General features: G+C 42.6%; 1 protein-coding gene across 4 annotated transcripts in view; it reads left to right on the forward strand.

The window, feature by feature from the left end:
• Nucleotides 1–23,545, forward strand: part of PPP6R1 (protein phosphatase 6 regulatory subunit 1) — a 319,943-nt gene that overhangs the window by 68,194 nt on the left and 228,204 nt on the right. For all 4 annotated transcript variants that reach the window (XM_073602816.1, XM_073602818.1, XM_073602817.1 and 1 more), the window contains exons 2-5: nt 11,283–11,515; nt 15,790–15,976; nt 18,126–18,263; nt 22,121–22,186. In XM_073602816.1, coding sequence (XP_073458917.1) covers nt 11,289–11,515; nt 15,790–15,976; nt 18,126–18,263; nt 22,121–22,186 — 618 coding nt within the window. In that variant the 5' untranslated portion in view covers nt 11,283–11,288. The remainder of the gene's footprint in view (nt 1–11,282; nt 11,516–15,789; nt 15,977–18,125; nt 18,264–22,120; nt 22,187–23,545) is intronic.

Genomic DNA, 23,545 nt, shown 5'->3' on the forward strand with positions numbered 1-23,545 from the left:
TAACCCCTCCTAACATCCGAAAAAGGGTTAAAAGCGATTTGCCAGCAAAGCAAAGCTGCCCATTTATTTCAATGGGCAGGGGTGCTGTAGGAGCGGTGTCTTGGGGTGTCTACTTTCCAAAATGGGGTCATTTGGGGGGGTTTTGTGCCACCTGGGCTTTCCATGGCCTCCGAAACTGTGATAGGCAGTGAAGAGTGAAATCAAAAATTTATGCCCTTAGAAAGCCTGAAGGCGGTGCTTGGTTTTCGGGGTCCCATACGCAGCTAGGCTCCCAAAAAGTCTCACACATGTGGTATCCCCGTACTCAGGAGAAGCAGCAGAATGTATTTTGGGGTGTAATTTCACATATTCCCATGGCATGTTTGAGCAATATATCATTTAGTGACAACTTTGTGCAAAAAAAAAAAAAAAAAAATTGTCTCTTTCCCGCAACTTGTGTCGCAATATAAAATATTCCATGGACTCGACATGCCTCTCAGCAAATAGCTTGGGGTGTCTACTTTCCAAAATGGGGTCATTTGGGGGGGTTTTGAACTGTCCTGGCATTTTATGCACAACATTTAGAAGCTTATGTCACACATCACCAACTCTTCTAACCACTTGAAGACAAAGCCCTTTCTGACACTTTTTGTTTACATGAAAAAGTTTTTTTTTTTTTGCAAAAAAATTACTTTGAACCCCCAAACATTATATATTTTTTTAAAGCAAATGCCCTACAGATTAAAATAGTGGGTGTTTCATTTTTTTTTTCACACAGTATTTGCGCAGCGATCTTTCAAACGCATTTTTTGGGGAAAAAACACACTTTTTTAAATTTTAATGCACTAAAACACACTATATTGCCCAAATGTTTGATGAAATAAAAAAGATGATCTTAGGCCGAGTACATGGATACCAAACATGACATGCTTTAAAATTGCGCACAAACGTGCAGTGGCAACAAAATAAATACATTTTTAAAAGCCTTTAAAAGCCTTTACAGGTTACCACTTTAGATTTACAGAGGAGGTCTACTGCAAAAATTACTGCCCTCGATCTGACCTTCGCGGCGATACCTCACATGCATGGTGCAATTGCTGTTTACGTTTGACGACAGACCGCCGCTTGCGTTCGCCTTAGCGCGAGAGCAGGGGGCGACGGGTGCTTTTTTTTTTTTTTTTCTTTATTATTTTTTTGCTTTTTTATCTTATTTTTAAACTGTTCCTTTCATTTTTTTTTTTTTTTTAATAATTTTTATTGTTATCTCGGGGAAAGTAAATATCCCCTATGATAGCAATAGGTAGTGACAGGTACTCTTTTTTGAAAAAATTGGGGTCTATTAGACCCTAGATCTCTCCTCTGCCCTCAAAGCATCTGATGACACCAAGATCGGTGTGATAAAATGCTTCCCCAATTTCCCAATGGCGCTATTTACATCTGGCGAAATCTGTCATAAAATGCTTGTAGCTTCCGGTTTCTTAGGCCATAGAGATGTTTGGAGCCACTCTGGTCTCTGATCAGCTCTATGGTCAGCTGGCTGAATCACCGGCTGCATTCTCAGGTTCCCTGTTGAGACAGGAGAGCCATAGAAAAACACGGAAGACGGTGGGGGGGGTCATTCCCTCCCACGGCTTGTAAAAGCAGTCTAGAGGCTAATTAGCCGCTAGGATTGCTTTTACATGAAAGCCGACCGCTGGCTGAAAAGAATGATACCAAGATGATACCTAAACCTGCAGGCATCATTCTGGTATAACCATTCAAAGTCGTGAATGGCGTAACTGAAGACAAAAAAATGGTTAACAATAAAGCACAGTAAACGGTAAAGTATAAAAAATTGCATACCTGAAAAACAAACATGATAAAACATAATAACAATAAAACATTGCAGAATAGAATACAGTAAAAAAGAGCAGAACAAGAGAGAGAGAATAGAGAGAGAGAGAACAATAAAACGACAACTATTTTTTTTATTTTATATATTTTTTTTTTTTTTACACTTTTTTTGTAACTAACTTTTATAACGGTAACCGGTTCCAGGTTCGGGTCTCTCAAAATGCGATGGCATCTTGGGAGACCCTGTGAAAGTGTGCCTAGTCTGTGCAATGCTGTACCCTACGCTAATACTCAACTAATGAATGGTAGCGTTCAAAACATTCACCAATGCAAAGACCAGGATTGTCAGGACAGGAGAGACAATAATAGCAGGTGTCACGCCTATATCCGCGCTTGCTGCAGACACGACATCTTTTTTGGGGGTTCGTTGGGTAGGGGTACTCGGGAGGACATAAAGAAAATGCCTCTCATGCAGCCGACTGCATTTGGTTGGGGATGTGAATGGGGGAAGTACGGGCGCTGCAGAAGTGGTGGGTCCCCAATTAGGATTGGCGAATGCAGCAGGAAGGGCACTATGGGCACGACGGGCCTGTGTTTGTCTTTTTGGTGGCAGCGGGACACTACTTGTGCTTGCCACCTCACCAGCTTGAACTGCACTTATGGGACTCGCCACGTCCCCAAGTGTTACTGCAGTGCTGGTTTGACTACGACCGGGGTGTACTAGGCCGCTGGCGCTTGCCAGTTCAATAAAAAGCTACCAAAAAAACTGTTAGCGATCGCAGGGATCAGGCCTGACTCTGCGAACACTGCAGTTATGCGTTTAGTGTTTTGTAAGTGTCAGTGATCGATCGATACTGCACTTGGGTGGGCTGGGCTGGGCCGGGCGGAGGGGCAAAACGCAGGTGCTAGCAGGTATCTGGGCTGATTCCGCTAACACTGCGTTTTTGGGAACCCTAAACTGCTGGGGACGCTAGTATAGATCTGATCGGATCAGATATTGAACCGATCAGATACTATACCACTAAGGGAGGTGTATGGTGCGTGCGTGGGTGTTAGCGCTACTGGCGCTAACCTGACGCTGCCTGGGGACGGTGCTTGCCAGTTCACCAAAATGCTACCAAAAAAATGTTAGCGATCGCAGGGATCAGGCCTGACTCTGCGAACGCTGCAGTTATGCGTTTAGTGTTTTGTAAGTGACAGTGATCGATCGATACTGCACTTGGGTGGGCCGGGCGGAGGGGCAAAACGCAGGTGCTAGCAGGTATCTGGGCTGATCCCGCTAACACTGTTTTTGGGAACCCTAAACTGCTGGGGACGCTAGTATAGATCTGATCGGATCAGATATTGATCCGATCAGATACTATACCACTAAGGGAGGCGTATGCTGCGTGGGTGTTAGCGGTACTGGCGCTAATCTGACGCTGCCTGGGGCGACGCATATCACCGCCGGGCGATCAGGGGACTAAACCTTTATTCGGTAATAAACGGCGGGTGCCCTGACACTAAAAAAAATAAACAAACTAACCAGCGTCACCCGTAACACTTATACGGTGATCAGTGGTGAAAGGGTTAACTAGGCGGCCATCAAGGGGTTAAAACATTTATTCGGTAGTATATGGGGGTCCCTGTCGCTATAAAACGCTGACGGCGAACCTAAATATTTAGGTCCCTAACTAGCGTCACCAGCGACACTAATACAGCGATCAGGAAAATTATCGCTTAGCGACACTGGTGACAGGGGGTGATCAAGGGGTTAAAACTTTATTAGAGGGGGTTAGGGGGGTATCCTAGACCTACAGGGGGCTAATATTCACTGTCCCAACACTGTAACTGTCACAAACTGACACCAATGCAGTAATCAGAAAAAAAAAAAAAAAAACTGCTGGTGTCAGTTTGTGACAGGGGTGATCGGGGTGTTTTGTGTGCCTGGCATGTTCTACTGTGTTGTGTAGTGTTGGTGCACTCACAGTGAAGTCTTCTCTCCTCGGCGCTGCAACGGAATACCGAGCCGAGGAGAGATGACATCATTTCCTTTGCTGCTGTTTAGCATACAGCAGCAAAGGAAGTGATCTGATTGGCCGGCGGCGATCGCGAGGGGGGGGCCACGAACGGATGGCCTCCCCCTCACCTCTGATCGCCGCTGGACAAAAGACGACCGCCTCGGGCACCGGGGCCCCCCGCCCGCGGAAGGCAAATCACGTATATGTACGTGATTTTGCCTGTCCGTGCCACCTTGCCGACGTAAATCGGCGTGAGGCGGTCGTCAAGCGGTTAAGACTTTACAAGAGATATATCAAAGTCTCAATTTTTTTATTTAAAAATAACAAACATGTCTTACTTACCTGCTCTGTGCAGTGGTTTTGCATAGAGCAGCCCAGATCCTAATCTTCTCAGGTCCCTTGCTGGCGCTCCTGGCCCTTTCCTCCTGCCCCCACAGCAACCAGCTTGCTATGGGGACACCCGAGCCACTGCTCTGTGTGTCCATTCAGACACAGTGCCACAGTTCAGCCCCACCCCCTCTCTCCTCATTGGCTCACTCACTTTGACAGCAGCGGGGGCCAATGGCGCCATGCTGCCGTCTCAGCCAATTGGGAGGGAGTGTCTTGGGCAGCTGAGACACTCCTACAAAATGGATTGAGATGTGCTCAGGTATGTATTAGGGGGGCTGAGAGAGGGGAGCTGCACACAGAAGGTTTTTTATCTCAATGTATTAAGATGATAAACCTTCTGACTTTACAACCATTGTAATTGTGGCAAATGATTACTATATATCTCCTTCTCTACACACTTGTTGAGCCATACTGGGATATTTAGCACCCATGTCTACTCCATTTACTTGATCAAAAATAATTTTCGGTAGCCTTTTTCTGTTTCTAGAATAAAATCTATTTTAGTTTTTTTTAGTCCTCTCCCACTGCTTGTAATAAAAGCCAAGTGGCTGCTCAGCTGCATCGGTTGTTATTACAATAAAGCCGATCGTCCGCTCTAAAGAACGGGTACCAGGGTGATGCATGGAGCTGCACGCATCACCCCGGTAAAACCCCTTGAAGCAATATCGGTCAGTTTTTCGACTGACACTTCTAAAAAAAAAGTGAATATCTGCCGCTGATTATCGGTCGATTCCCTACTTTTTTGTGCGTTTTAGAAAACGCTACGCATTTCCAAAACGATAGGCAACCTACACAGAAAAGCATGCTTTTCAAAAACCCATGGCAACGCACATCGTGCTTGGGTTACCATTCTTTCACATCTCCAAGTTTCCGCATGCAGGGCAATCTGCAAGAAACAGCACACGTTTTCTGTGTGATGGTCTGTGATAGTCGTGCTAGAAGTCACGTGACTTTCGTGTGCTAGTGTGAACCAGGGTTATCTATTCAATCCCTTCCAGCATGAGCACAGCTAGCTTTCCCAACAGGCTGTGTATATTATATGGAGGGCTTTCATTTTTTTGAATGATGCTGGGATCTGTGAGGTGGGACTTGGGAGGTTTGGGCTGTTCCTGTAGGTGTGACTGGGCAGGACTGAATGCTAATTAGGATGTATTCATTTCCATCCACCATCAGAGCTATGAAGGAAGTTGCATAATTTGCGGCCTACAAAGGGGTGTGTTCTAGGCTAGATATGAAGCAGGAAGTGGCTGGAAGGCACTTGGTCTACATCCATACTATACAGACTGTAACTTGGTACATAGCCTCAAATAAACCCAGATGATCAGTTCTGCAGACAACAGAGCAACATGGTACAGAGGTATGACCTATGCTGGGACTTATTCCATTCAGTTCTAGTGAAACGAAACTCAAATTTCATGAATCTGACAAGCCACATATATCTGCAGTGTTTTATATCTCTTCAAATCTCTATGTCCCGTAGCTGTCTCCTGCTCCGTTCTTCTGTTATCAGCCTGATAACTCCTGACAAGTTCTCAGTCGCATATGATAAAACCAGCCTGGGTTTTGTTTCGGGGAGGATGCTATAAAAAGTTTAGCAGAGCCCTGAACGATTCAACAGGCAGAGCAAAAGGGAATCTACCTATGAGGAGAGGGGGTGTGTGCCTTTCCTCCAATCAGCTGGCTTGGCTGTATGCCTAGGTTTCACTGCAGTGCAAACCAGGAAGAGAAAATCTCTAACATGATGTGCACTTTCTAAACAGTATATAAAGATGAAGACAGCAGATATACATGTAAAACGTATGTAGGGAGATTTGTTTAATCCCTGTGTTTCATATGAGGCTGTTCACTTCACTGGGTATATGTGAGGGTTTACGTCCACTTTAACTGCATTTAGAGCATCTTTCCGTTTGATTATATACAGAGATTATACAACGATGGATGTCACATCCCCACTCGGACCCCCTTTAGTTTGTTTATAAGGTCCTTGCTATCCCTAATTAGGATGATCCCTGCTTTACTAGTGGCTGTAATGTGTGTGTGTGCGTGTATATGTATGTATATATATATGTATGTGTGTGTGTGTAAAACAAAATAAAAAAATTATAGCTCTATATAATTATTCACCTACTCTGGAAACCGAGTCTATACCACTCACAATAGGACATCTGGGGGGGGGGGGGGGGGTTTTCGGGTGTGATTCTTGTGTATTTTTGGGACTTGATACATGATTGGAACTTGAGGGGCATCTTGCACTAGATGCCTAGCTTCTCAATGTACCAACTTTAGCTCCTTCCTTACTCTACTTTTAGTTCTCCTGTTAGCTTTTTTTTTTTTTTTTGGTGAGATTACCTGATAGTCTGTGCCTTCATCTGCCAAAATTCTCTTCGCTTCCCTCTCATAATCAGTCTTATTCAAAATCACAACCCCCCCCCCCCCCCCTTTATCAGTAGGACGGATAACAATGTTTTTCTGTTTTTCCAAAGCCCTATCTCCTTTTTCATATCTTTAATTCTTCACCTTCGAGTTTTTAAAATCTTTTTTCTACGTATTTTTGAATACCTCTAGATACTGGTGCCCTGGTGGTTAAGGATTAAAAGCTGATTTGTTTCTCGAATTACTGTGTTGAAAATTTGTCTCACTACTATTTGAGATTTCCATCTGCATAATGTTGCTTTATATTCAATTTTTGTACTTAACCACTTGCCGACCAGCTGCCGCAGTTTTACTGAGGCAGAATGGCACCGCTGGGCGAAACGACGTTATGTAACATCGCTTCACCCTGTGGCCACTAGGGGCGCCCATGGAGCCGATGCTAGTGCCCGGCGGTCGCCATCACAGTCTGGCTCCCATGATCGCTCGTGGCACACCGAGAACCGGGATCTGTGTGTGTAAACAGTTTCCGGTTCTCTGAGGGGAGAAGAGACTGATCGTCTTCGTACAGAATATGAACAGCGATCTATCATCTCCCCTACAGTCAGCTCCCCCCTTCAGTTAGAACACACACTAGGGAACACAACCCCTTGATCGCCCCCTAGTGTTAACCCCTTCCCTGCCAGTGACATTTTTACAGTAATCAGTGCATTTTTATAGCACTGATTGCTGTATACACGCCAATGGTCCCAAAAATGTGTCAAAAGTGTCCCCCATAATGTCGCAGTCCCGATAAAAATCGCAGATCGCCGCCATTACTAGTAAAAAAAAAAAAATAATAAAAATGCCATAAAACTATCCCCTATTTTGTAGCTGCTATAACTTTTGCGCAAACCAATCAATATAAACTTATTGCGATTATTGCCATTTCTTTTTTGTTTATTTTTTTTTACGGAAAATATGTAGAATACATATTGGCCTAAACTGAGGAAATTTTTTTTTTTTTTTAATATATTTTTTGGGGGGGGGATATTTATTATAGCAAAAAGTAAGAAATATTGCGTTTTTTTTAAAATTTTTTTCAAAATTGACACTTTTTGTTTGTAGTGCAAAAAATTAAAACCGAAGAGGTGATCAAATACCACCAAAAGAAAGCTCTATTTGTGGGAAAAAAAAAAGATGTCAATTCTGTTTGGGTGCAACGTCGCACGACTGCGCAGTTGTCAGTTAAAGCGGCACAGTGCCGAATCGCAAAAAGTGCTCTGATCAGGAAGGGGGTAAAATCTTCTGGGGCTGAAGCGGTTAAGCTTTTATCCAGTACAAATTTTTTACCAAGATTCAGCACTTTTAGCTCCCCTTTGGAGAAGGTGCCAGTTACATTAAAGATCCCTTCTCCAGTATTTTTTTTCTATAGTGTCTTTTTAAGTTTTGCCTCTTTCTAGATTTTCTCCTCTTCTGAATGTTCTGGGGAAACCTTGCTGAATCCTGTATTGTTATCTCTATTCGTTCTATTTCCCTCACCCTTATTGGGGATATCTCCAATAACCTCCATATCGATTTCCCATATTACTTATAAGTCTTCCCCTAATTGGGTGTGGTGGGAAACTTCTACTTCCAAATTGGCCCCCTCTTGCTTAAAACAGAGGTTTGCTGAAAAAAAAATATTAAAGCCAGCAGCTACAAATACTGCAGCTGCTGACTTTTAATATATGGACAGTTACCTGTCCAGGGAGCCTGCGGTGTCGGCAGCCAAAGCCGATCCGTCCTTCGGCTCTCGGTCGCATCCTCGGTAAGGGAATAAGGAAGTGAAGCCGTGCGGCTTCACTTCCTGGTTCCCTACTGCGCATGCGTGAGTCGCGCTGCGCGTCCTCTCAGGTCCTTGCTGTATTCTGTGTCTCACAGAATACAGCGGTGGAGGAGGACAGAGTAGGCAGCAGAAGTGGCGTAAATCACCGCGGTGATCTATGCCAGGAATTGGGAGCAAATACCTGTATTAGACAGGTATCTGCTCCCTCCTCCCCCCTAAAAGGTGCCAAATGTGACACCGGAGGGGGGGGGAGGAATCCAAAAAGTGGAAGTTCCATTTTTGGGTGGAACTCCACTTTAATAATTGGTGCCCTCATTATTTGGTTGTCTTGGAGTGTCTCATACACAGGCGTTTCATACTCCTGTTGTTGGTAGCGGTTCCTTGTCAGCAGCCTAAAATTTGGTGGTTCTGACGTGGAATTTTATAGATGGGCAACTCCTATCCACATATTGATTAGTGGTTCCAAATTATTAACTACTGCAGTAGGGAACAGGCACAAAAGATACACTCCACATCTTTCCAAATAACGGTTCTGTTTTAATATGATGCAATTGAAGGTTTTTATACACATGATTATGTAGGTATCACATTAATAATTCAATTGTACTTTTATGGTAACAAGAGGCGTAACATAGGCAGGCTATTTCTAGTCAGGACTCGAAAGAATGAAAACATTTTTAGTTCAGTGTGCACGAGTGCCGTGTGCAATACATACATACAAAATAGAATACAATTATATACAGAACTTACATATTTCCTTTACAGTTCCATTATATCCTCTCTGCTTATAACCTGTAGGGTTCCTCTGATTGGCCTGACAGTTCATTACATCCCTTTCATCCCTTCCTTGTGCCAACTTGTTGTCGCTCCACATTTGTCTCACCGAGGTTCTTTCTTGGGATTCTACTTCTCTTACTATGAATGATTCTTTTGAGGCAAATCCCTCATCTTCCTTCCATTTATATGCCTTTTCCATTTTGTAGCCTCTGAAGTCCTGTCAATATTTTTTAAATTTTTTTTTGTATCCAGCCACTTTAGATTGGTGTATAACAAAGACCCCACTGGACTGGTATTTTACGCCATCGACAGTGTATCTAGCCATTGTAGGGGTTCAAACCTCAAAATGGAGCGATCAAGAAACGAAATGTCGTAGATATATGAATTAGACACACTTGCAGCAAAAGGATTGAACATAGAAATTGATTTAAATTGCTCTATTGCAAATTTTTGAACTTCACATTATTGTTTTTACTAAATAGGGTAATTTTATAAGTTTTATTATTTGTTGAAAACATTAGCTATATATGTAGTCTGACTGTAAATCAACATATCCCTCTATGCATAGGGATGTATATATCTTTATATATGGATATATAGGATTTTATAGGAAGGCAGTTAGTGGTTTTTAAATTGTGGTTTTGAATTTTTTAACTAATTTGTAAAGTAAAAAAAAAAAAACCATCCCACCGAATACAATTGTATATTATAAGAGATTGCAAACCATTTTTTAAAATTATTGTTGTTATAACAAGCATGTCATACTCTACCTGCTCTGATTAATGACACCCCAAAACAGATCGCAAAATGGGTGGTGTGAACACCCATGTGATGTGATTCGGGTGCCGAACAAAAAGGGTCCTGCAACACTTTGGTGTGCATGCAATGCAATTTGAGCCATAAAAAAAATGTGTGGTTCAAATTGCACTGCACAGACATCGCATGTGATATGCACAGGAATGCGTTGCAATTCCTGTGCGAATAACATGAAGTGTCTAACGCCCAAGTGTGAACCCATTTTTTTTCATGCCTCCTTCTTTTTTTTTAAACAGGTTACTGGTGGTTTTCAAATGAGCATAAAAGGGCAGGAGGACTGTGCAGGCTGCCTGCATCCTAACAACCGATGACGTCATCGGTCACTAAGGACAAGTCAGGTGCCCACAACTTTCTTGGTTGAAAACAAGATTAGTGACAGAGGAGGTGTGGGCTGTGTTCTACCTCTTACAGCTCCTCCCTCTTGTGTGTGTATACAGGAGATGACCCCGAAAGGCTCTTATATCGGAAACCCGTGGCCTGCTGAACATGGGGGCACCAGGTGATGAGAAACCTCTGCCTACAGTGCTAGCCACTTATGTTGATTATGCTGCGCCGATGTAACAACACTCCACCCGGCACTAAACATTCCGGGGGTCAGCCTCTCTTTCCCCACATCGGAGTTGTCAACACAGGTTGACTGTCTCAGCAGCTGCCTCACTGTACCGTAGCATTACAGTGAAGCTCCTACTTCCTGGGGGAGAACACAGCCCACACACATTGTGCTCCTCTCTGCTGCTGTCACTACTCCTGTAGCCACCTGTAAGTTTGTACTGCTGCTGTCACTACTCCATTGTATCCACCTCCGAGGATACAATGGGGGAAGGGTTACAAACATTTTTGCTTGGGTGAGTAGTTTTGGGGGAAGATCTGCCTCACAAACTACATTTTAGGGCTTGTTCACACCAGGTGTAGGGCGGTAAAATATGTTAAATTGCACATTTTCCCACATCACACTAAAATGCACTACCTTTTGTAGATCCGCATGGTTTCCATGCATTTTCTTTTGCTAAAATGCATGGTAGCAAGGTATCATATGTTTTCGTGTGGTGCAGTTTTAATAATGCTGCTGCCACCTTTTTTGTGTGGTTCATGCGCACACAGCAGCCCGCTAAAGATGCAACAGGTGGGAATGTGCAATAAAAAGCGTGCATGCTCTGATGCACTTTCTGTTGTGAACGAGCCCTCAGACTGGTGTGCCCTGAGATTGTGCACAATTCTAAAGGGTGACCTGACTGAAATAAGTTTGAGAAACACTTGTCTAACCCAATAAAAGAGAACCTTTGTAATTTATGTATATTCTTACTTTGCAGTGAGACATGTTTTGGAAGTTTGACCTGCATACAAGTTCACATGTGGACACCCTTCTAGAAAGGGAAAATGTTACCCTTTATGAACTGCTTGATGAAGAGGATGTGCTGCAGGAGTGCAAAGTAGTCAACCGCAAGCTTGTGCAATTCCTTGTCCAGCCTCAGCACATGGAGGATCTGGTGACCTGCATTACACAGGAGCCATCCAGTGACATGGATGAAAAACTGCGATATAAGTAAGCATGATCTCAAATTTAACACATTTACATTGCATTGTTGTCAAAGCCTAGCTTGGTTAAAGAACAGCTCTGGGAAAATAAAAAAAACTTTTAAAATTTTTTTAAGCTGCTTGCTTACAAATCACAGTTTACACTTTCATTGAGCAGCGATAGTATAGTATAGCTGTCCTGTCATTTGTTCGCCTCACCTCCCCTCTTGTCCAATGAAAACTTTGTATTCTGTGAACCCACACAGAAAATTATAAAGTGTTCAGTGAATAGACAGGGGGGCACAGTGCCTGCTGTATAGGAGACTGCAAGTCTGCTTTTCGGAGCTCGAAAGTACAGGAAAAGCTATATTACTGACTTTCAATAAAAGTTCAAATTGTAAACAACGGGCTGTAATCCAAGAGGTCACCTGCACCTCCTGAGAGTTATCTATAACCTAGTACTACTTGTGTACTTTTTTTTTTTTCTTCACAGGAGCCTGAATGGTCAGTTAAAGATGTAAGTGGTCACAATCTTGGTTAATTTGGCAATGGAGTTAAGTTAGTCAGACCATGGGAAAATTCTAATTTATGTGGATATAGCATGTATATTGCTGGTTTGCAAGTTGTGCTAGGCTCATTAAAATATTCAAAATTACACAATACTGTCCCTTTTAAAAATGTGACCCAAAAAGTATGCGATGTGCTCTTCAGTGCTCAATCTTGATATGCAGTGCCACCCAAAAGTGGAACTTCCGCTCATTTGTTTCCTCCCCCTCCGTTGCCACAATTGGCACCTTTCAGGGGGGGAGGGGTATCCTGTTCCCACTTCTGGGAGCCACAGCCGCGGATTTTGATGTCACCGCCAGGCTCCGTCGTCCTCCCCCTGACGTCGGCCAGTAGGAGAGAGGAACAGAGCCTTGTGCATGCGCAGTTGGGTTCCAGGCGTGAAGCCGTAAGGCTACACTGCCGGGTTCCCTTAGCCGCAATGGGGGCAGCAGCACCCGACTTTGGTGCCAACATCGCTGGACTCCAGGACAGGTGTCCTATTATTAAAAACCAGCAGCTGCAGTATGTGTAGCTGCTGGCTTTTAATTTTTCAGTGGTGGGCAGACCTCCGCTTTTAAGTCCCGCATGTAAAATACTGGCACACACTAGCACTCTTTTTCTTTGATTCTTTCCCAATTTATAAAGAAGATGGACTCTTACCTTAAATGGTGGGATCTGGTTACCATACTGCTCCTTGCCTTTTTAAGGGGATATATATATATATATATATATATTATGTGTGTGTGTGTGTGTGTGTGTATATATATTACACACACACACACACACACACATATATATATATATATATATATATATATATATATATATATATATATATATATATACGCATCGTCTTGTCTCCTCCAGTGTTGGTCCTGTTAGTTACTTCCCTTTAAAAGATTGGTGCAATAACATCACACTGCAAGTAGGTACAGATATAACCTCCAAAGATAAAATAAAAACGAATAGTGCAATTCAATTATAACAGATTGGCACTGCTCCAAGGCTGTGGTATCTGTCTCCCAGGTTTACATTCTGTGTTCAGGTGCTGGCAGTGATAGAGTGCACCTCCCTCCAAGATATAGCATACAGAGGGGTGTGACTCATGGGTGGAAATTTAAGTTGTAGCCTGTCTTTTATTTACCTTACACTGTAGTTGAATAAGTCTTTGTTTAAAATTAGCATAAAAAAATACACCCACATTTAAATGTGCACAAGGATAAAAATTCATCTCAATCATCTCCCTCAGTGTTCTCGGCAGCTCTCACAGCACTTCCTGGTCACAATGTGATGACGTTGTCAAGCTCCTCCCGACATGTTTCATCATCAAGACTTTGTCACAGGGCTAGGAGCCTGCTGACGTCCATTATTTTAACCCGCACTGCTGTTTTTCTGTCCCTATGGCACCTAATGCAAGTACTGTATAAGGCTGTATCTGCTGCACTGGACTTATAGCCCAGTCTCAGGGGCAACCGATTCATTTTCAAACTAAAGATTCAATTGGATAAAGCCACAGCCATGACTTAAATCAATCATTAGGACAGCACTAGAAGCTGCGCAGCCCTTTGAGAAGTGGACCTTATTCTGCTTTGGGCCAAGAGACACATTTCATCCTTGTGTGTAGTCCATGTTCCCGAAGTGGACCAATTAGCAGTCCAGATAAAAAACAGGGAGCGGAGCAAAAAACACTGGAGTGAGGAAGAGGAGAACAAGAAGACCGAAGAAAGGGGAAAACGTAGAAGGCAGCAGTTCAGGAAGATGGTTCCTGCAGGTTGAGAAGCAGACTGAGTTAGCCAGGGATACCCAGGCTAGTTGGGTGCAGAGTCGGGAGAGCATATAACCACCACGGGGCCTACATCTTCAGGAATTTTGGTGGTGGATTTATATTCAATAAGAATGGATGGTGGAGGATTGATCACTTTTCAACACTGTTGTGATGGACTTCACATGCAGAGACCTTTTTTTGTGTTATTTGATTTATTAATGAACATTTTACTTTTCACAATACAACTTTGTATACGATAAACGTTATCATTTAAAAAAAAATATATAATTCATACATGGTGGCACAGCAATTATTTGACTTGCCTTATAGGGATCTGTCTACATTGTTTAATTAACATATGTGCAGTGCAAGTTTACCTCTTAGCCACTGCTTTTATTTAAACCTTGGATTCTGTGTTTGTCCTGCCTGCGGACTCTTGAAAGGGCTGGCCTGCATGCCTTTCCACCAACACTAGGTGGATTAGGCTGATTATCATCAGGATTTACGTCTTGAAGTATTCTCCTCTTTTCCCTGTTGAGGCTCATTCAACCCATTCAGTCGGTGCCTCTTGGGCTTTCAGCACTCTGCATTCTGAAATCTTTATCATATTTGCCTGCTACCTGGTGTTCTGTTCCCAAATTTGTGGGGTTTTACCAGGTGGATGTTTAGACATCTGCTGATGCCAACTTTGGCTGTAAGGTGCCTCAACTCTTTGAGTTGGGAATCAAATTCCTTATGCCTGTTAGCATTGTTTGCTGCAATGCCCACCAATCAGCTTTATTGCTTGTGTTGCCTTTGTCCTGTACCGTACGATTTAAGAAATAAAGGATTTTGACTTGCCTGTAAAATCCTCCCCTCTATCCTGGCATTTTCCTCTGATTGCTTGCTAGAAAAAAGGAAAATTGCTGGGAGTGGAAAGGGGTTCCATGGGCTAGCATATCACCTATGATAAAGACTTAAAGGAGCCTTGGTCCTTTACTGTACTCCAAAGAACTAATGTTAAAGGTAGGAAAAAAAATCCTTATTTTTGCTAATTTTTACATACTGGGCATCAAGAGATTGCGACACCAATTTAACAAAATATGAAGCGAATAAAAGACATGGATAGTCACAGCTACAACTTTAATTTTATAACATTAGCATTGTAATAGTAATACAAACTATTATGACAATTCAATATAAGCTTTCTTGAAAATTCCCCTTTCATATTGTGACTGCTGCCTGTCTGCTGGCAATCTCTTTAACCATTAGCTGTCAGGGGCAACTATTTTATTTTAATCTTTGTAGACCCCCTAATGTCTCCCCTGCCCTCTAAAGCAGCTGATGAGCACAGATCAGTCCTTTTTGGTATTATAAATGTGGCCACTTTTACAAGACAGCTGATTTTGCTGGATTTACAAAAGGGAAAAAAAAGAAAAGTACCAAGATCTTGTAATAACCACTTGTTGACCGGACATTTTTATACTTGCAGCAGTCAGTGAGTGGTTAAACAACTTCCTGAATTCCCTGCATGCTTTGCAGCTTGTTCTGTAATCATTCACCCTTAATATGGGTGTAACATACTCCAAAAGGTGAACTTATCCTTTAAATAATGTAAAATTTGGTCAGTAAATTTCCAATGGCTTACATAGTGATACTATATACCATTTATATTTTGTGGAGGGTTATTCTGTTCATAATACTGAATTGAAAGTGTTGATCCCTGACCATACTTGTTCAATGATGCACAAAAAGTTATCGAACATTTACATGTACTTAAAATATTACTATTCCTCTGCCCCTCCTTTATCAACATTCCCACCAAAAAGTGTAGTGTTGTGTTTATTATATTTTGGTGTGTGTGTGTTTTTTTTTCTTTTTTATATACTTTAAATGTGGTTATTGTTACTATATTATTATTATTTTTGGTGTGTGTGTGTGTGTTTTTTTTTTTTTTTTTTTTTTATAGGCTTTAAATGTAAAATATATATTTTTTTCTTTTTTAATATTAGGTATGCCAGTGTGTCATGTGAGATACTGACAGCAGACGTATCACAGGTTAATGATGCATTAGGGGAAGACGAGTCTTTACTTAAGCAGTTGTATGGCTTTCTGCAGAATGACGAAGACTTGAATCCTTTGCTAGCCAGCTTCTTCAGCAAAGTCATGGGAATACTTATTAACCGCAAGACAGAACAGGTAATTTTTTTAAACTTTTCAGATTGATAAGCCATAAACTAGAAGGTACATTACATGAGTAAAGTCCATTCCTCACACAGCCAGTTCATTGCTACTTAAAGTAAGAATTTTTTTTTTCTTTTCCTAGCAAGGTCCTTGTGCAGTCCTGTTATATTAAAGGGGTTGTAAACCCTCATGTTCACCTTAATGCATCCTATGCATTAAGGTGAAAAAATACCTGGCAGTCAGCGGCCCCCCAACCCCCTGTTTTACTTACCTGAACCCCTTCATCTCCGCGGGGACGTGCTGTCCCTCTCTCCACATGGTCACTGCTCTTGATTGGATAGATTGATAGCAGCGCAGCCATTGGCTGCTGTCAATCAAATCCAATGATGCGGGCGGCGGGGCCGAGTCGGGCATTCGTGTCTGTGGGCGCAAATGCTGGTCTCGAAACGTGCCCGCAAAGTAACCCCCTCGGGAGAGCGCTTCTCTTAGGGGGTTATCTGATGCGGGGAGGAGCTGCCAGGAGCCCCAGAAGAGGCTGTTTGGGGCCACTCTGTGCAAAAGGAGCTGCACAGTGGAGGTAAGTATGACATGTTTGTAAAGGATCATTTAAAAAAAAACAAAAAAACAATCACTTTAACTGTTTCCACTCCTGCTCTTAAGTTTCCTAAGGTTTTTCATGTGTTGCAATTGTGATGGGGTCTTGATATATTTTGTACAAGTGCTTTTTCTCTGGGTTTACCATCGGATTGGGATGTTGTAGTTATATGCATTAAACCAAATGTATAATGCATTTTTCATGCAGTACCATTCATCTAATGTCAGATGCACTGTCTGGAAGTAGAGGTGCACCAAAATTTTGGCCGAATTAAAAAAACAGCCAATACCGAAATGGGGCGTGGTCCGCCCCGGGTGCCGACCATTGCAGGAGTGTCATCCTGGCGTGCCCAGTCCTCCAGCTGAGCTGAATTGCCCGGCCGCAGTAACAATGTCTCATGTCCCTCCTCCTGTGATAGACGGCACACTGATCCAATGGTGGGACATTGAATCATGACGTGATTACAGGAGCTGGGACATTGTTACTGCTGCCGGGCAATTCAGCTCCGTGTAACACGGAGATCGCTGCAAGAGGAGGAGGGAGTAGAGGACTGGGCACGCCAGGAAGACACTCCCGCAATGGGCAGCACCCGGGGAGAACATTGTTACTGTGGCCCGGGCAATTCAAATCCAGCTCCGTGACACACGGAGATCGCCGCTGATGCGGGCACAGGCAGGCTGCATATAATGTGCACTGGTGGGCTGCATATGACAGGCAATGGTGAGGCTTGCTTGGGTACTGGCATGCTGCATATGATGGGCACTGGTGGGGCTGCTGGGCACTAGCAGGCTGCATATGACAGGCACTGGTGAGGCTGCTGGCACTGGCAGGCTGCATATGACAAGCACTGGTGGGACTGCTGGGCACTGGCGAGGCTGCATATGACGGGCACTGGCGAGGCTGCATATGATGGGCACTAGCGAGGCTGCTGGGCGCTGGTGAGGCTGCTGGGCACAGGCAAGGCTGCATGTGACGGGCACTGGTGAGGCTGCATGTATCTCTTGTATCATGTCTGCTAGAGGTGCACCGAATGGAAATTTTGCTAATACTATTAGTGTGTTTAAGTTTAAGTAAGGGATTACAGACATGATACAGGAGATGGCCAGGGACTGCAAATTGCATTTCCTTGACCTTTCTTGCACTAAAGGTGGCAATAATGGGCAACAATAAATTCATATTAATTTAATCTGATGATATTAATTAAAAAGTTACATATAATACAATTATATATAAAAATTTAAATATTTTTCAAAAACTGTCATTTTCGGTTTTCGGCCTAAGTGCATCCTTCGGTTTCGAGTTCGGCACCAAAATTTCCATTCGGTGCACCCCTATCTGGAAGTCATACCTCAAGTGTAGCAAGTAGGAGTTTTACAAATTGTGCTGCAGAAAATGTGAAATAATGTTACTGAACCCTCCACATGCTTTAGGTGTAGTTTTTAGGATGTAGGAAATATGGTTTCAAGTGAAGATGAAGTCTCTCTTCAACATTTGTCTTCCCCATTCTACAGTAGCTGATGAACTCTTGTACCTTAAATGTTTTATGATCCATTGCTTTGCGTTTTACAGATTGTTGCCTTTCTTCGAAAGAAAGATGACTTTGTGAATTTACTGCTTCGGCATATTGGTACATCTGCAATCATGGATCTGCTATTAAGGCTTTTGACATGTGTCGAGCAACCTCAGCTGAGGCAGGATGTCTTCAATGTGAGTGAGCTTTAAAAGGAACATTTATATTATTGCTGCTTGTTAAATCATGTAGTTAGTTGTGTTGTCCTTTTTTACTTTTTTTTTTTTCAATTGTAACATAATGTCCTTTTACTTTTTCTGAAACACGAATGCAATGTAGCTAGCTGTATCTAAATAAAAACTAAAATAAAAAACAAAGTGTTAATTGTACAGTACAGGCCACAGGCCAAGTATTCCCTGGGTTATAGGCTCATACCTTCAGGCTATTGGACACTGGCAAAGCTTTTAAGGACATGCTCCCCTTCGCCAATCTGAGTCCTCAGTTTTTTGCTAAGGTGATTGACCCCTCCTCCCTCACAGAGAAATCGCTCGTTACTTAATTGGTTTATTAGTTTATGTTCGGATCCTTCAACTTTTTGCTGTCCTTTTTAATACAACAATAAAATTATTGCATGCTGATTGGTGCAACCTTGGTAGAACCTCGGGAGCCATACCTGGATACCCGCAATATCATTGCACAGGGCAAATAAGAATACCGTTTTTTTTTTTTCCCCCTTTTAATATAAAAATCTAATGTCGATTTAATAGCGCTACAGTTGTCAAACCGACATGAATTAATCGCATAGGAAATCTGACACACATTCCCATATGAAGTGAAACTAGTAGCATGTGGGAAAGTGAAATATGTCTTGCTAATGAGACTCTTACTAGGTCTAATATGGGTACCAAACTGCCAAACAGACACTGTGTATAGATAAATACCAAGGGAGATGAATCCAATGAATAGAAAAATTGGAAGAAATGAGAAAGCAGGATGAGACCCCTTCACATACATCAAAGTATCCCTTGTTTCATCTTGCTACCTTATTCCCTGTGATTTTTATCCCATGGTGGTATATGTGATTATTAAAGCTGCTGATGTACACAGAAAAAAAAGTGCTACAAGTCTAAACAAGGCTGCAGAAAATCTGAGCACACAAATATTTCCTTGTTTTCCCTTCTTTGATATGTAATGCTCTTACCAATGGTATAGAGATGTCTTGAAATGATGATGCTGCAGCAGGCTTATTTTCTTCTGCAGCTAATTTAAGGTGGAGTATAAATATACTCCATAAACTGAAAATATAAACATTGAGGGGTAGGATTTTTATGTCTCCCTGCCTGTCAGCATGTTGCGTATACTGAGCCGCTTATGCACAGTTCAGCATACGTTTATGGCACGGTTCTGTGCTGTGATTCCCATGCGCATATGCAGGAGTGGCTTTATCGCAGCCTATGCAAATCCAGCGGCCAAGGAGTCAGAACCCAGAAAGAAGACTGGGGGAAGATGGAAGCGTCCATGACCAACTGGAGTGTTGACAGTGCAGCACCACAACAGATTGCTTGGCAGATAAGTCTCACATGATGTTAATATGTGATGCATATAAACATATTATAGCTACAAGCTCCTAGGGCCCATTTAAAAAAAAAAAAAAAAAAACATTTTTGGAGGTTTATTTCCGATTTAGGTTGGCCCACAGCTACACTGTTATGATTGGCCAAGTGGTTACCATGTGTTATATGTTTTTATGCTTAATAATAAATTCACTCAGGATGATCACATCTGTTTCTTATGCAGGGCCATGTTTATCTACATAGGGATGTGCAGGTGTTCTGTATATTCCATTGCGAGCAGTCCCATTCATGTCTATTATGACACTGTGGCTGTAGGGACCCAGCCACGGTGTCCCAATATGACATCCGTTAGGGTATGGGTGCTTGTCCACGAACCCGGGGTGCGTGCAGAGCCTTGCACTTGCATGGATGATGCACTGAGAGCAGCGGCTGTGTCCGTGCATTCACTACGTTCCATTAGTCAACAATGGGACTGCTAGCACGAGGATGCATGCGACACCTGTGCATCCCTGTGCCGGTAAAACTTGGACCTGCATGGGGCACGGATGTAATTGCCCTGTGTCAACAAGACATACAGTGAGGGAAAAAATATTTGATCCCCTGCTGATTTTGTATGGTTGTCGACTGACAAAGAATTGATCAGTCTATCATTGCAATGGTAGGTTTATTTTAACAGTGAGAGACAGAATAACAACAAAAATATCTAGAAAATGCATTCGAAAAGTTTTTGATTTTGCTTTTTAATGAGTGAAACAAGTATTTGACCCCTTCGCAAAACATGACTTCGTACTTGGTGGCAAAACCCTTATTGGCGATCACAGAGGTCAGATGTTTCTTGTAGTTGGCCACCAGGTTTGCACACATCTCAGGAGGGATTTTGTCCCACTCCTCTTTGCAGATTCTCTCCAAGTCATTAAGGTTTTGATGCAGACGTTTGGTAATTCGAACCTTCAGCTCCCTCCACATATTTTCTATGGGATTAAGATGTGGAGACTGGCTAGGCCACTCCAGGACCTTAATGTGCTGCTTCTTGAGCCATTGTTGCCTTAGCCGTGTGTTTTGGGTCATTGTCATGCTGGAATACCCATCTACGACCAATTTTCAATGCCCTGGCTGAGTGGAGGAGGTTCTCACCCAAGATTTGACGATATGTGGCCCCGTCCATTGTCCCTTTTGATGCGGTGAAGTTGTCCTTTCCCCTTAGCAGAAAAACACCTCCCAAAGTATAATGTATCCACCTCCATGTTTGACGGTGGGGATGGTGTTCTTGGGGTCATAGGCAGCATTCCTCCTCCAAACATGGCGAGTTGAGTTGATGCCAAAGAGCTTGCTTATGGTCTCATCTGACCACAACACTTTCACCCCAGTTCTCCTCTGAATCATTCAGATGTTCAGATAGGCCTGTACATGTGCTTTCTTGAGCAGGGGGAACTTGTGGGCATTGCAGGATTTCAGTCCTTCATGGCGTAGTGTTTTACCAAGTGTTTTCTTGGTGACTATGGTCCCAGCTGCCTTGAGATCATTGACTAGATTCTCCCATGTAGTTCTGGGCTGATTACTCACGTTCTCATGATCATTGATACAACACTAGGTGAGACCTAGCATGGAGCCCCAGACTGAGGGAGATTGACAGTTATTTTGTGTTTCTTCTATTTGCAAATAATCGCACCAACTGTTGTCACCCTCTCACCAAGCTGCTTGGCGATGGTCTTGTAGGCCATTCCAGCCTTGTGTAGGTCTACAATCTTGTCCCAGACATCCTTTTGACAGCTATTTGGTCTTGGCCATGGTGGAGAGATTGAAATCTGATTGCTTCTGTGGACAGGTGTCCTTTATACAGGTAACAAGCTGAGATTAGGAGCACTCCCTTTAAGAGAGTGCTCCTAATCTCAGCTCATTACCTGTATAGAAGACACCTGGGAGCCAGAAATCTTGCTGATTGATAGGGAATCAAATGCTTTTCACTCATTAACCTACAAATCAATGTATAACTTTTTTAAAATGCGTTTTTTCTGGATATTTTTGTTGTTGTACTGTCTCTCACTGTTAAAATAAACCTACCATTAAAATTATAGACTGATCAATTTCTTTGTCAGTTGACAAACGTACAAAATCAGCAGGTGATCAAATACTTTTTTGCCTCACTGCAACTCGTTCATTTCGATAACACTATGGAAGTTACTAGTCTCAGGTGTCAGAGCATATATAGGCATAACTGTCACCATTTGTTGTGGCTGACAGGAGGGTGACTTCTCTCAACTGAAATCGTAAGAAGTCATGTTACCTTGCCCAGTTGCCTACAGAATCCCTCCTCATCTCCACAACAAGGAAAAGAATTGTTACCAAACGTGTATTAAAAAACCTTTTTTAGTAGCATATTTGACAGAAAGGAAGTAAATAAGGCAATTGTCAGGATTTATGTAGCGTACACTTTGAGGAAACCTGTTATTTAAGCTCTTTTAATTTTCCTATTTATACAGTGGCTTAATGAAGAAAAAATTGTTCAAAGATTAATTGAAATGATCCATCCTTCAAAAGATGATAATGTAAGTATATAATTTTATTCATCCTTCATTGGAGCAATGCATGTTTGATATGTCTTGGAAAGTTTTGACATGATCAGTGTTCATATGGCCTGATATTGAGATGCTCGCACTGCTGCAATTGCTGCAGTGCGTTTGTTGGTCCATTTGTAATATAATGCATATGTACATATAAATGGTTACAGCACAGAAAATGCAGTGCATCCCTAGGAAAAACCTTATCTTAAAGTGGTTGTAAACCCTTTACTACCACTTTTACCTACAGATAAGCCTATAATAAGGCTTACCTGTAGGTACCATGAATATCTCCTAAACTTGCACCATTTCGAGGATATTCACTATATCCACATGTGCCAATGCCATCGGCACATGTGCACTGAAGAAACGGCTCCCTCGTGACTTTTCTTCAGTAGCTGTGCCGTGACTGGCGGCACCCGCGCGCATGCGTGGGAATTACGTCATCGCGGTTTCGGCCAATCACAGCGCCGGAGCCCGCTAACCCGGAAATAAATCTGGGAGACATGTCGCCGGTCACAGCGGTGTACGGGGACCGCTGCAACAGCTTTGTTCTAAGGTAAGTATTTCATAATGCCTTTTGTCTTGCAGGCTGTTTGTTTTTTTGTTTTTTTTTTTTTTTTTTTTAAGCAAGTTTACAACCACTTCAGTTTTACAGTACTGAATACAATGTATTCCTAGAGGCTGGGTTGTATAGGCTCATACCTTCAGGTGATAGCTGGCAAAGCTTTTGAGGACGCGTCTTCTCCCCATTCTGAGAGACCTGTTTTTTTTGTTTGTTTTTTTGCAAGTTTCCTATAGTGATGGGCTACTTCTCCACAGAGTAATCACTCTTAGCTGAACCACTTTTTAAAATTATTTTTACCTTTTGAATTCTTCAATCAACTTCCTTCTAATGCCACAAAAAGAAGCACTGCATCTGGATTGGCACAATCATGGTAAACCGTTAAAAGCTTTTCCCAAACCCCATGCTGTTGGGATGGCTGATGTTGCTTCAGGCACCGGATCCTGCATGGGTGGCCGCTCACCCTTTCTCCTAATGCAACGTGTAGTAAGCCACAGTGTGGTATTCAGGTCTAGGGCTGTGGTGAATCCCTATGAAATTTAGTCCCTTAAGATCCTTTCAGGATATGCCCACCACGACAGGTGAAGACGTAAGACAAGGGTCACCCTCTATGCTTCTGACCATTACTGTTTAAAAATATGAGGTGATATTTGAATTGTCTACTATGCTGTCAACTTTTCAAATTTTGGCTCTAAAAAACGTAACCACTCGAGCTTAGTACCAGGTGGATGACCATGTGTGACATCACGCCATAAGTCACACAGTTTACCGCTATTTCCATC

This window comes from Aquarana catesbeiana, linkage group LG10 (assembly GCF_042186555.1).
Source record: "Aquarana catesbeiana isolate 2022-GZ linkage group LG10, ASM4218655v1, whole genome shotgun sequence".
Classification (NCBI taxonomy): Eukaryota; Metazoa; Chordata; class Amphibia; order Anura; family Ranidae; genus Aquarana; species Aquarana catesbeiana.